The 13,167-nt window shown below is 41.9% G+C and overlaps 2 protein-coding genes across 2 annotated transcripts; both read right to left on the reverse strand.

Moving 5' to 3' along the window:
* Nucleotides 1-2,122: 2,122 nt before the first annotated feature.
* Nucleotides 2,123-11,279, reverse strand: LOC119498456 (tripartite motif-containing protein 16-like). Its single transcript, XM_037787420.1, has 2 exons — nt 9,247-11,279; nt 2,123-2,711 (listed from the first exon to the last, which is right to left on the reverse strand). Exons 1-2 carry the CDS (start codon nt 10,628-10,630, stop codon nt 2,428-2,430), a joined length of 1,668 nt encoding a protein of 555 aa, XP_037643348.1. The 5' UTR covers nt 10,631-11,279; the 3' UTR covers nt 2,123-2,427.
* Nucleotides 2,702-4,200, reverse strand: LOC119498466 (tripartite motif-containing protein 16-like). Its single transcript, XM_037787433.1, has one exon. The coding sequence runs from the start codon at nt 4,091-4,093 to the stop codon at nt 2,747-2,749; it is 1,347 nt and encodes a 448-aa protein (XP_037643361.1). The 5' UTR covers nt 4,094-4,200; the 3' UTR covers nt 2,702-2,746.
* Nucleotides 11,280-13,167: the final 1,888 nt, after the last annotated feature.

Genomic DNA, 13,167 nt, shown 5'->3' on the forward strand with positions numbered 1-13,167 from the left:
TAACAAAGTTATCATCCTCAAAACTTTAATAAATTATGACAAATAAAACAAATTTAAAAAAGGGATTAAGTGATCGTTAGTTATCGTGTCAGATCATTTTCAGGTAATATAAATTGTATATTGTAGAGTATTAGGGCCACATTGAAGAAAAATAAATAAATCTGAGCTTTCAAGAATAAAGTCATAATATTATGAAAATAAAGTTATAATATTACGAGAATAAAGTCATAAATGTAAGAGAAATAAAAGTTGTATATGTATTGCACTATATTTTTTAATTTTTAATTTTAAACGTGTAATTATGTATATGTATACAGACGTAGGCAAAGTTGTTGGTAACGTTCCGTTAAAGAGAGAAAAACCCACAATGGTCACTGAAATAACTTGAAACTGACAAAAGTAATAATAAATAAAAATTTACTGAAAATTAACTAATGAAAATCAGACATTGTTTTTGAATTATGGTTCAGCAGAATCATTTAAAAAAACAAACTAATGAAACTGGCCTAGACAAAAAATGATGGTCCTCTTAACTTAATATTTTGTTGCACAACCTTTTGAGGCAATCACTGCAATCAAGTGATTTCTGTAACTCTCAATGAGACTTCTGCACCTGTTGACAGGTATGTTGGCCCACTCCTCGTGAGCAAACTGCTCCAGCTGTCTCAGGTTTGAAGGGTGCCTTCTCCAGATTGCATGTTTCAGCTCCTTCCACAGATGTTCAATAGGATTTAGATCCGGGCTCATAGAAGGCCACTTCAGAATAGTCCAATGTTTTGTTCTTAGCCGTTCTTGGGTGTTTTTAGCTGTGTTTTGGGTTATTATCCTGTTTGAGGACCCATGACCTGCAACTGAGACCACTGGGCAGCACATTTCGCTCCAGAATGCCTTGATAGTCTTGAGATTTCATTGCACCTTGCACAGATTCAAGACACCCTGTGCCAGATGCAACAAAGCAGCCCCATAACATAACCGAGCCTCCTCCATGTTTCACATTAGGTACAGTGTTCTTTTCTTTGGATGCTTCATCTCTTTGTCTGTGAACATAGAGCTGATGTGACTTGCCAAAAAGCTCCAGTTTTGTCTCATCTGTCCAAAGGACATTCTCCCAGAAGCTTTGTGGCTTGTCAATATGCATTTTGGAAAATTCCAGTCTCGCTTTTTTATGATTTGGTGTCCTCCTCGGTCGTCTTCCATTAAGTCCACTTTGGCTCAAACAGTGACGGATGGTGCGATCTGACACTGATGTACCTTGACCTTGGAGTTCACCTCTAATCTCTTTGGAAGTTGTTCTGGGCTCTTTGGTTACCATTCGTATTATCCGTCTCTTCAATATGTCATCAATTTCCCCCTTGCGGCCACGTCCAGGGAGGTTGGCTACAGTCCCGTGGACCTTAAACTTCTTAATTTCAAACATGTAATTATGTATATATATATATATATATATATATACATATATATATATACATATATATATATGTATATATATATACTGTATATATATACATAATTACATGTTTGAAATTAAAATTTTAAAAAGTTTAAGAACAAATGTCTGCTGGTTACATCTAGCAGACATGTTGCTCAAAAGAAATAAATATTTAACATAAATTAAATTTTAAGGACTTCTGAAGGCACAAACTATTATCTGCATCAAAAATGAAGTTATGAAAAAAATTATTGGACAAAGAGCCAAATGGATTTCTTTCAAGGGAAATGCAGAAAGAAACAATCTTGGCTTTAAAAAAACAGCAACGGGGCGGCTGGTTAGCTCAGTCGGTAGAGCGAGCGCCCATGTATCGCCAAGGCTCTGTCCCTTGCAGCGGTGGACCAGGGTTCGAATCCGGCCTGTGGTCCTTTCCGCATGTCAATTCTCTCTCTCCCCCTTTCAACACTGTCCTATCAATAAAATGCTTAAAAAATGCCCCCAAAAAAATAACATTTAAAAAAAAAAAAAAAAAACAGCAACGAGTGATAGAAAACTGACAAACGCTCTCCTGCTCTGAGCATGAACTCTGGACTTTGTGGTGTTTCAGGAAGCCTCAGTTATTCTCTCATTGTAGTTTCACATGTCCTCCACCAGCTGTGTCTGATACTCTGGAATGAAGACAGGAAGAAAAGACTTTGTTCACGTTAGTTTATTCATCATGTGAAGCGTCACTTTGTTCACACATCCCATCTGTAAAGTCTGTTAAAGGATTCAATGATCTCATGTTCACCATCAGTTGGTTTGACCAGAATCTCAGCCATGAGAAAGAGAATAATGAATGATCTCCTTATTGATTATGATCAGGATGATTACACTTCTAGAATACCTCAGAACAACAACAACATCACATCAATGTGATTCTAGATCTCTTTACAAAGAGTCTTGTTCTATTTAGCGATCTGACAATTTAACCCTCTGTCCCTTTAAATGACTTCTGTCTATTTCAGTTTACACAACTCAGCAGTGTTATCATAATCATAAGGCCCAAGTCCAGCATAGAGAGGCTCAGTGAATGTGGTCTGGACTCTGTGGAGGAGAGTCATGGTTTCAGAGACGCTGTAGAAGGACAGAATACCTGCACTGTGATCCAGGTACACTCCTACTCTGGAGGACGGAGGACCTGAGACGGGAGTTTGAACACTGTTGTACCGAAATGTATAACTGTTATTGTCAACATCTAACGCCCAAGATTTGTCATTGTATCCAAATCTACATTCACCCCCTGCTCTGCTGATACTCTTGTATGCGACTGCTACATCAACTCCTCCCCCTCTCCACCTCCCAGTAACAACGCCCAGTCAGACTCTCTCTACTCAGGACCTGTTCCCAATAATCAGTGAATCTGTCTGGGTGACTAGAATAAGACTGATCTTCTGTCATTAATGTTGCTTTTCTGTTCCCCTCAGATAATAACAGCTCTGTGTGTGCTGTGTTTGGATCCAGTGTGATTTCTCGTGAATACTGTAAGAATCCAGCTCTGGTCTTGGGCTCTGGTTGTGGCAGTAAAACATCCACATTAGACACTGTCTGTGAGACGTTTGTCCATTTCTCTCTCAGAACGTCCTGTAGTTTATCTCTGACTTCTGACACAGCCGCCGTCACGTCCTCAAAGTAGCTCAGAGGAAGGATATTAATGCTGGATGAGTGTGTAGATTCACTGAGCGGTGACAGTGAGGGGTAGTTGATTAGAAACTGGTTGTGATCCTCTGTGTGTGACAGCAGCTTCATCTCAGCGTCTCTCCTCTTCAGCTCAGTGATCTCCTGCTCCAGCTTCTCCTGAAGCTCTTTGACTCGACTCACTTCACTTTCCTGCTGGGATCTGACCTGCTGCTTCACATCACAGCTTCTTTTCTCCATGAGACGGATCAGCTCGGTGAAGATCTTCTCACTGTCCTTCACTGCTTTATCAGCAGAGCGATTGACAGCCTCCACCTCCTGTTGGAGCAGCTTCACATCTTTCTCTCTGTCCTGGATCCTCTGCTGGATGTTGAGTCGACTCACCTCCAGCTCTCTCTGCCTCTCGGTCCTTTCTGCTGCAGCTGAGACGGTGTCGTGGCCTTTATGTTCATCCACAGAGCAGAGATAACAGATACACTGCTGATCAGTACGACAGAACATCTTCATCACCTCGTCGTGACGAGAGCAGATGTTCTCCTGGAGCTTCTTGGAGGGCTCCACCAGCTTGTGTTTCTTTAATGGAGCCACATTATAATGAGGCTGGAGGTGTTTCTCACAGTAAGAGACCAGACACACCAGACAGGACTTGAAGGCTTTCCGTTTCCTCCAAGTGCAGAAATCACAGGCCACATCTTCAGGTCCAGCATAGCAGTGATCAGCAGGAGCAGCTTGGAGTCCAGTCTTCTTCAGTTCCTCCACTAAATCTGCTAACATGGTGTTTTTCATCAGGACAGGCCTTGGTGTGAAGGTCCGCCTACACTGAGGGCAGCTGTAGATCTTCTTCTCATCCTCTCCATTCCAGTGGGTTTTAATACAGTTCATGCAGTAGCTGTGTCCACAGGAAGTAGTCACCGGATCCTTCAGTAGATCCAGACAGATGGAACAAGAGAACCTTTCATGGTCCAGCTGAACTCCTTGCTGCGCCATTTCACCTCTCAGAGACGACGACTGTCTGAGTCTCACTTCCTGAGAAGTGAAACTAGTTTGAGCTCTGATCTAAACAACATGTGCACTGAATGGAGCCTGTCAGCTCTCACTGCACCACCATGTCGGTTACACCCATCTTCAAAACTGTAGATCTGAAGGGGAGGGAACGAGGGAATAAGAGGACAGAGTGCAACTGGTGTGTTTGAGAGGAGGAAGAGAAGGGAGGGGTTATCAGACTCTGGTTCATTCCAGGAAGAGGAGCGGTTAGAGAGAGATACGATTGGTTTGTTTACAATCTAGAGATCATTTCTCAGGCCAAAACATCGGAGCCATAAGCTTTTAGGAGGTGAACTCTTCTTGGTATCTCTGGGTTTGGAGACAGCTCCTCAGTTTTCAGAATTAGCTCTTCTTTTTCCCTGAAATACTGTTTGATGATGCTGATACAGCAGATGAAAAATAGAAGAATGAATCACTGCTGTAGAAGGAATGAAATCCCCAAATAGTTTTTACTTGTGTGATAAAGTCCTTCAAATGTTTGTGTAGAAAACAGATTTAATCTAGAATATCATTTTGAGTAAAAGGTGTATTTTAATGTTAGATTAATTTAAACAAATAAATCAAATATGTTAGTTGTCCTGAATCCCACAGGACATGAATGCATCAGATCATTTGACTCTAATGAGAGATTACTGGCCTTATAATTAGTATCTCCTAAATAAACAAATGCAAACTACATGAAAACAATCAGTGTGATAAAGGACCAGTGAGTAACAATTAGGGGGATCTATCGGCAGAAATGGAATATAATATTAATAAGTATGTTTTCTTTAGTGTCTAAACACCTGAAAATAAGAATCATGTTTTTGTGACCTTAGAATGAGACGTTTAGAGAGCGGGTCCTCTTCACGGAGTCCGCCATGTTGCACTGCCATGTTTCTACAGTAGCCCAGAACGGCTTGGGCCGGAGTCGATAACGTTACTCGCTCCCGTCGCCGCCGCTCTCTCTCTCGCTTCACCATTCACTTCCCTCGTACACACACACTCTAAGCGCTAGCTCTGCTCCAGATGACCTACGCTGCTCTTACAACAACTGGCTCTCGACAGGGTCATTCCCGTTTTCGCGTCGGCCACCGTAGCTCTCCAACACGCTTGGCACACGGGAGAGGCTTCAGTCGGTTGCAGTCTCAAACTCACCGCTAGATACCGCCAGATCCTACACACTGTTCCTTTAATGCCATTTTCCTAAAAAAACAGACCCGTCTGCGTCACTTTTCGGTGGCAGTAAACACGTTAATGTTGTGAATTAAACAAAAATGCTTGTTTAGATTCAGGCAACAAAACCACTTAGTTAGGTTTAGGAAAAAATCAACATGGTTGGGCTTAAAGCTACTATGTTTGAACAGTGAAAAGGAAACTGAATTTTGTAACGCACAGGACACGAACAGCGGTCTCTGGATGAAAGCCCTGTTGTTTGTTGTTAAATCAAAGAACACCTATAGGCTACAAAATGAATTCTATTAAATATCAATGATCGAATATAAACATACAACGGCCGTCCTCGGTGCAGCCTTACCAGGATGAATTAGGAAAGAGACAAAACTCAGACAATTAAACAAAAATAATGAACAATAAATAAGAAGTCTATGGACACCACGGCGGATGCAACAAGCATTATTAAGCCACATAAATAAAATAACCTGCCACTTCTTATAGAATCAACAGCAGAATAAAACATCACCAAGCAGACAACATGGAGTCGTATAAACTATATAAAGTCTACTGCAGCTGCATACACACATGTTAAAGTAAAGGAGAGCTGCACAGTTTTATACACCATGTAGCACACACACACAGAGACACACACATACACACACACACACAATGCTCCGTTACTATACAACACAGTGTTTGTTGACGTCCCTCTCTGTACAGTGAGTTACATCCATCAGTGAGGTTGTTGTACTCACCTGTCTGGACGTCATTCTGGGAGTCTCGTGCACCATGAAGTCCTCCATGATCTGCTCCAGGTTCAACTCTGCTGCTCCTCAAAGTTTTCAGACATGTTGAGCTGAATGAGGCTCTGCAGTCAGATCAGGGATTATTGTCACAAACAGCAGAAGGGCCTCACACACACACACACACACACACACACACCTCACTGATGTTAGCAAGTTGGCCAGATCCAGCATGCACCTTGTTGGTCTGCAACATCTAGGGTGTGTTTGATTTGGGTCACAGAGCGTGCTGGCAGGGTGGTGCATTAAATCAGTGACAGTCTGGTTCCTGACTAAATAACTATAACTAAAGAACTAATATCGGTCTGACACCATTTACCATGATGTATGACACAAAGCACTTTTACTGTAAAGCTTTTTATCAGACTAAAAATATGTTCTCCCCTGAAACTGGAGACAAACTGAGTTGAGCTGCTTTAACCTCCACTACTGATATTTATTGATCGGTGCTATCGACACAATTCTTCACAAAAAAAAAAGCATTGATATGAGAATAACCTTCTGACACACAACCCAAACACACTGTGGTCAACCTGAACTTCAGCAGCTGGCAGAAAAAACAAGTAAAGTTAGTAGAAAATCTACTAGAACAGTGTTAAAACATTAAAAACACAGGTGAGGTTTTTAAAAAGTGAAATGAAGGAGGACATACAGTAAACGCCTCGGTTAGTGAGGGACACAAGCCAAACTACCACCAGGAAAATCACTCATTCCTGTTTACTAAAAAAAGGAGAATTCACTTTGACTAAGAGAAGTCTGACACCCCTGACCATGATGTATGAGACATTATAAAGTTTCTGATGGGCTTAAAAACATGGGTTAAAACATGCAGACAGACTGAGTAGAGGAGCTTTAACCTCCACTACATCCCTGGTTAGCAGGATGAGGGCGCCCTCTTGTGTTGTGCATCAGGTTTCACATTTCTCTTGTTATTAACCTGCTGTGATGTTCACTGCAGGAAGACGTGTCAAAACTTCACTGATCCTTTGGCAGCTTCAAACAACATCAATAAAGAGACATTTAAATAGATGTAATATCACACTATGTCAGTTTGTTCACAGGAGTCACACCCTGTTACACTGATGCTGCATTCAGGTCACATGGGAAAGATGGTGGAGAGGAGTTTGGACTTTAGCTCTCAGGTTGTAAATAATATTAAGGAATGTGAGATTTGAGGCTGTAGGTTAACATTTCTCTGATTTAACAACATGGAAATATTAGTAACCAAATGTTAAGAATCATCTACACAATGTTCCTTAACAAGGACTTAACAACACTTCTTCACACCCAGACTTGACCCAATGAATTCTGACTGTTTTTCCAGTTTTAGCTTATTAGTAATAAATCCTCTTTATTGACTCAGAGCACAAAGAAAATGTTTGATTGACAGCTGATCTCTGTGCAGTGAAGACATGAAAAGAACAAGACTCAGTCTAAAGCGAGTATATGTCTGGACCGTATCTGGTCAGGATGTGAATTTGTGGCTAAATTGTTCCACAAATAGTCAGTGGTCATGTCTATGATGTTTCGTGAACAGTTTTTTTCCACTTATATCTTAATGTTTGATTGAAAGACAACTTATAATGAAGCAAATTGCATTCAGTAATAGTAAATGGTAACATTTACTAGTCATACATTTTATAGAAGGTGAAAAGGTATCAGCATGACATACAGTCTGCAAGGTTAGGCAACAAGGCAGCTTTATTTGTAGAGCACATTTCAGCAACAGGGCAATTCAAAGTGCTTTACATAAACATTTAAGAACATTGCGACAAAGTGTAAAAGAACATTAAGACATAATTAAAACAGTTATAAAAACATTAAAGATTAGAAAATAAAAACAAGCTAAAAATAAAAGCTAGGATAGAAGCTAAAATAGAATAAAACACACAAGAGTAAAAGCTCTAGTGCAGTATAGAAGATCATTATCTGGTTTAATAAAAGGCAGCAGCAGCAAACAGGAACGTTTGAAGCTTTGATTTAAAAGAACTCAGAGTTGGAGGTCCTGCAGGTTTCTGGGAGCTTGTTCCAAATAGTTGGTGAATAAAAACTGAACGCTGCTTCTGCATGTTTAGGTTTAAAGTATTTCAGTATTTTATTAAAGCATGCGTATCAAAAGCATTCATCATATAAGTGCTGTGTAACAATATATACATACTTACAAAGTTTATGTCATCACTGTTGTTGTTGCTGCTGTATTTATTCCTAGATGGAGTGTTAAAGGAGCAGCTGCACAGCCTGGCACTGATCGATCCAAACTCCATTCAGAAAACAAGCATTTTAAAAGTTGTTTGCTTGTCGTCTTGGTAACAGACCTGACAAAGCATGAATTCAGACTTTTTACTAATCATCATCATTATGTAGTTATTTCAGCATCATTTTTGATCTGTTTATTGCAATTAAATCACAGCACAGTCTGTTTATTTTGGGTTCATACCGCAGTAGCAACGTGTGTCTTGCTAATTTAAGCTTCTCGCTTGGTGTGAATGCACGGTAACACAATACGAAGCAACAACGTAACGTGACTTAAAGGAACAGACACAACAGCACATGCACAACAACAGCACGATGTAATGATTCAATGAACCGCTGACACGCTCCCCAGAAAACATGAACACTGAACTGTTCTACACCTTTTCATTTAGAAAGAGCAACAACCAATGACGAACCTCCAACAGTCAGCCGACCAATCCTGTAACTTCATCAGTCAGTCAGTCAGTCAGTCAGTGACAGACTTTAGTGTTTGTAGGGCTGGCCCTCTGCAGTGCAGCCACAAATCAGCTCTGCAGCAACAATGATGGACACCAGAGAAGTTGAAGAGTTAAAACACAGAGTTGAACCCTCAAATGACTTCTGTCTATTTCAGTTTACAAAACTCAGCAGTGGTATCATAACCATAAAGCCTAAGTCCAGCATAGAGAGGCTCAGTGAATGTGGTCTGGACTCTGTGGAGGAGAGTCATGGTTTCAGAGACGCTGTAGAAGGACAGAATACCTGCACTGTGATCCAGGTACACTCCTACTCTGGAGGACTGAGGACCTGAGACGGGGGTTTGAACACTGTTGTACCAAAATGTATAACTGCTAATGTCACAATATAACGCCCAAGATTTGTCATTGTATCCAAATCTACATTCACCCCTCCCTGCTCTCCTGATACTCTTGTATGCGACTGCTACATGAACTCCTAACCCTCTCCACTCCACCTCCCAGTAACAACGTCCAGTCAGACTCTCTCTACTCAGGACCTGCCACCAATCAGTGAATCTGTCTGGGAGACTAGAATAAGACTGTTGTTTTCTCATTAATGTTGCTTTTCTGTTCCCCTCAGATAATAACAGCCATGTGTGCGCTGTGTTTTGATCCAGTGTGATTTCTCGTGAATACTGTAAGAATCCAGCTCTGGTCTTGGGCTCTGGTTGTGGCAGTAAAACATCCACATTAGACACTGTCTGTGAGACGTTTGTCCATTTCTCTCTCAGAACGTCCTGTAGTTTATCTCTGACTTCTGACACAGCCGCCGTCACGTCCTCAAAGTATCTCAGAGGACGGATATTGATGCTGGATGTAGACTCGCTGAGCGGTGACAGTGAGGGGTAGTTGAGTAGAAACTGGTTGTGATCCTCTGTGTGTGACAGCAGCTTCAGCTCAGCGTCTCTCCTCTTCAGCTCAGTGATCTCCTGCTCCAGCTTCTCCTGAAGCTCTTTGACTCGACTCACTTCGGTTTCCTGCTGGGATCTGACCTGCTGCTTCACATCACAGCTTCTTTTCTCCATGAGACGGATCAGCTCGGTGAAGATCTTCTCACTGTCCTCCACTGCTTTATCAGCTGAGCGACTCACAGCCTCCACCTCCTGTTGGAGCAGCTTCACATCTTTCTCTGTGTCCTGGATCCTCTGCTGGATGTTGAGTCGACTCACCTCCAGCTCTCTCTGCCTCTCGGTCCTTTCTGCCGCAACTGAGACGGTGTCGTGGCCTTTATGTTCATCCATTAAGCAGAGATAACAGATACACTGCTGATCAGTACAACAGAAAATCTTCATCACCTCGTCGTGACGAGAGCAGATGTTCTCCTGGAGCTTCTTGGAGGGCTCCACCAGCTTGTGTTTCTTTAATGGAGCCACATCATAATGAGGCTGGAGGTGTTTCTCACAGTAAGAGACCAGACACACCAGACAGGACTTGAAGGCTTTCAGTTTCCTCCCAGTGCAGAAATCACAGGCTACATCTTCAGGTCCAGCATAGCAGTGATCAGCAGGAGCAGCTTGGAGTCCAGTCTTCTTCAGTTCCTCCACTAAATCTGATATTATGGTGTTTTTCATCAGGACAGGCTTCGGTGTGAAGGTCTGCCTACACTGAGGACAGCTGTAGATCTTCTTCTCATCCTCTCCATCCCAGAAGCCTTTAATACAGTTCATGCAGTAGCTGTGTCCACAGGAAGTAGCCACCGGATCCTTCAGTAGATCCAGACAGATGGAACAAGAGAACCTTTGGTGGTCCAGCTGAACTCCTTGCTGCGCCATTTCACCTCTCAGAGACGACGACTGTCTGAGTCTCACTTCCTGAGAAGTGAAACTAGTTTGAGCTCTGATCTAAACAACATGTGCACTGAATGCAGCCTGTCAGCTCTCACTGCACCACCATGTCGGTTACACCCATCTTCAAAACTGTAGATCTGAAGGGGAGGGAACGAGGAAATAAGAGGACAGAGTGCAGCTTGTGTTTGAGATGAGGAAGAGGAGGGAGGCGATATCAGGCTCTGCTTCATTCCAGGAAGAGGAGCGGTTAGAGAGAGATACGAGTGGTTTGTTTACAATCTAGAGATCATTTCTCAGTTAAAAACACCGGAGCCATAAGCTTTTAGGAGGTGAACTCTTCTTGGTACCTCTGGGTTTGGAGACAGCTCCTCAGTTTTCAGAATTAGCTCTTCTTTTTCCCTGAAATACTGTTTGATGATGCTGATACAGCAGATGAAAAATAGAAGAATGAATCACTGCTGTAGAAGGAATGAAATCCCCAAATAGTTTTTACTTGTGTGATAAAGTCCTTCAAATGTTTGTGTAGAAAACAGATTAAATCCAGAATATCATTTTGAGTAAAAGGTGTATTTTAATGTTAGATTAATTTAAACAAATAAATCAAATATGTTAGTTGTCCTGAATCCCACAGGACATGAATGCATCAGATCATTTGACTCTAATGAGAGATTACTGGCCTTATAATTAGTATCTCCTAAATAAACAAATGCAAACTACATAAAAACAATCAGTGTGATAAAGGACCAGTGAGTAACAATTAGGGGGATCTATCGGCAGAAATGGAATATAATATTAATAAGTATGTTTTCTTTAGTGTCTAATCACCTGAAAATAAGAATCATGTTTTCGTGACCTTAGAATGATCCGTTTAGGGAGCGGGTCCTCTTCACGGAGTCCGCCAAGTTGCACCGCCATGTTTCTACAGTAGCCCAGAACGGCTTGGGCCGGAGGCGATAACGTAACTCGCTCCCGACGCCGCCGCTGTCTCTCTCTCTCTCGCTTCACCATTCACTTCCCTCGTACACACACACACTCTAAGCGCTAGCTCTGCTCCAGATGACCTACGCTGCTCTTACAACAACTGGCTCTAGAGAGGGTCATTCGCGTTTTCGCGTCGCCCACCGTAGCTCTCCAACACGCTTGGCACACGGGAGAGGCTTCAGTCGGTTGCAGTCTCATCCTCACCACTAGATACCGCCAGAGCCATTTTCCTAAAAAAAAAACAGACCCCTCTCTGTCACTTTTCGGTGGCGGTAAACACGTGCTTAATGTTGTGAATTAAACAAATATGCTTGTTTAGATTCAGGCAACAAAACCACTTAGTTAGGTTTAGGAAAAAATCAACATGGTTGGGCTTAAAGCTACTATGTTTGGACAGTGAACATGAAACTGTATTTTGTAACGTACAGGACACGAGCAGCGGTCTCTGGATGAAAGCCCTGTTGTTTGTTGTTAAATCAAAGAACATACAAACATACAACGGCCATCCTCGGTGCAGCCTTACCAGGATGAATTAGGAAAGAGACAAAACTCAGACAATTAAACAAAAATAATGAACAATAAATAAGAAGTCTATGGACACCACGGCGGATGCAACAAGCATTATTAAGCCACATAAATAAAATAACCTGCCACTTCTTATAGAATCAACAGCAGAATAAAACATCACCAAGCAGACAACATGGAGTCGTATAAACTATATAAAGTCTACTGCAGCTGCATACACACATGTTAAAGTAAAGGAGAGCTGCACAGTTTTATACACCATGTAGCACACACACACAGAGACACACACATACACACACACACACAATGCTCCGTTACTATACAACACAGTGTTTGTTGACGTCCCTCTCTGTACAGTGAGTTACATCCATCAGTGAGGTTGTTGTACTCACCTGTCTGGACGTCATTCTGGGAGTCTCGTGCACCATGAAGTCCTCCATGATCTGCTCCAGGTTCAACTCTGCTGCTCCTCAAAGTTTTCAGACATGTTGAGCTGAATGAGGCTCTGCAGTCAGATCAGGGATTATTGTCACAAACAGCAGAAGGGCCTCACACACACACACACACACACACACACACCTCACTGATGTTAGCAAGTTGGCCAGATCCAGCATGCACCTTGTTGGTCTGCAACATCTAGGGTGTGTTTGATTTGGGTCACAGAGCGTGCTGGCAGGGTGGTGCATTAAATCAGTGACAGTCTGGTTCCTGACTAAATAACTATAACTAAAGAACTAATATCGGTCTGACACCATTTACCATGATGTATGACACAAAGCACTTTTACTGTAAAGCTTTTTATCAGACTAAAAATATGTTCTCCCCTGAAACTGGAGACAAACTGAGTTGAGCTGCTTTAACCTCCACTACTGATATTTATTGATCGGTGCTATCGACACAATTCTTCACAAAAAAAGCATTGATATGAGAATAACCTTCTGACACACAACCCAAACACACTGTGGTCAACCTGAACTTCAGTAGCTGGCAGAAAAAACAACTAAAGTTAGTAGAAA

Source organism: Sebastes umbrosus, chromosome 12 (assembly GCF_015220745.1).
Source record: "Sebastes umbrosus isolate fSebUmb1 chromosome 12, fSebUmb1.pri, whole genome shotgun sequence".
Taxonomy (NCBI): Eukaryota; Metazoa; Chordata; class Actinopteri; order Perciformes; family Sebastidae; genus Sebastes; species Sebastes umbrosus.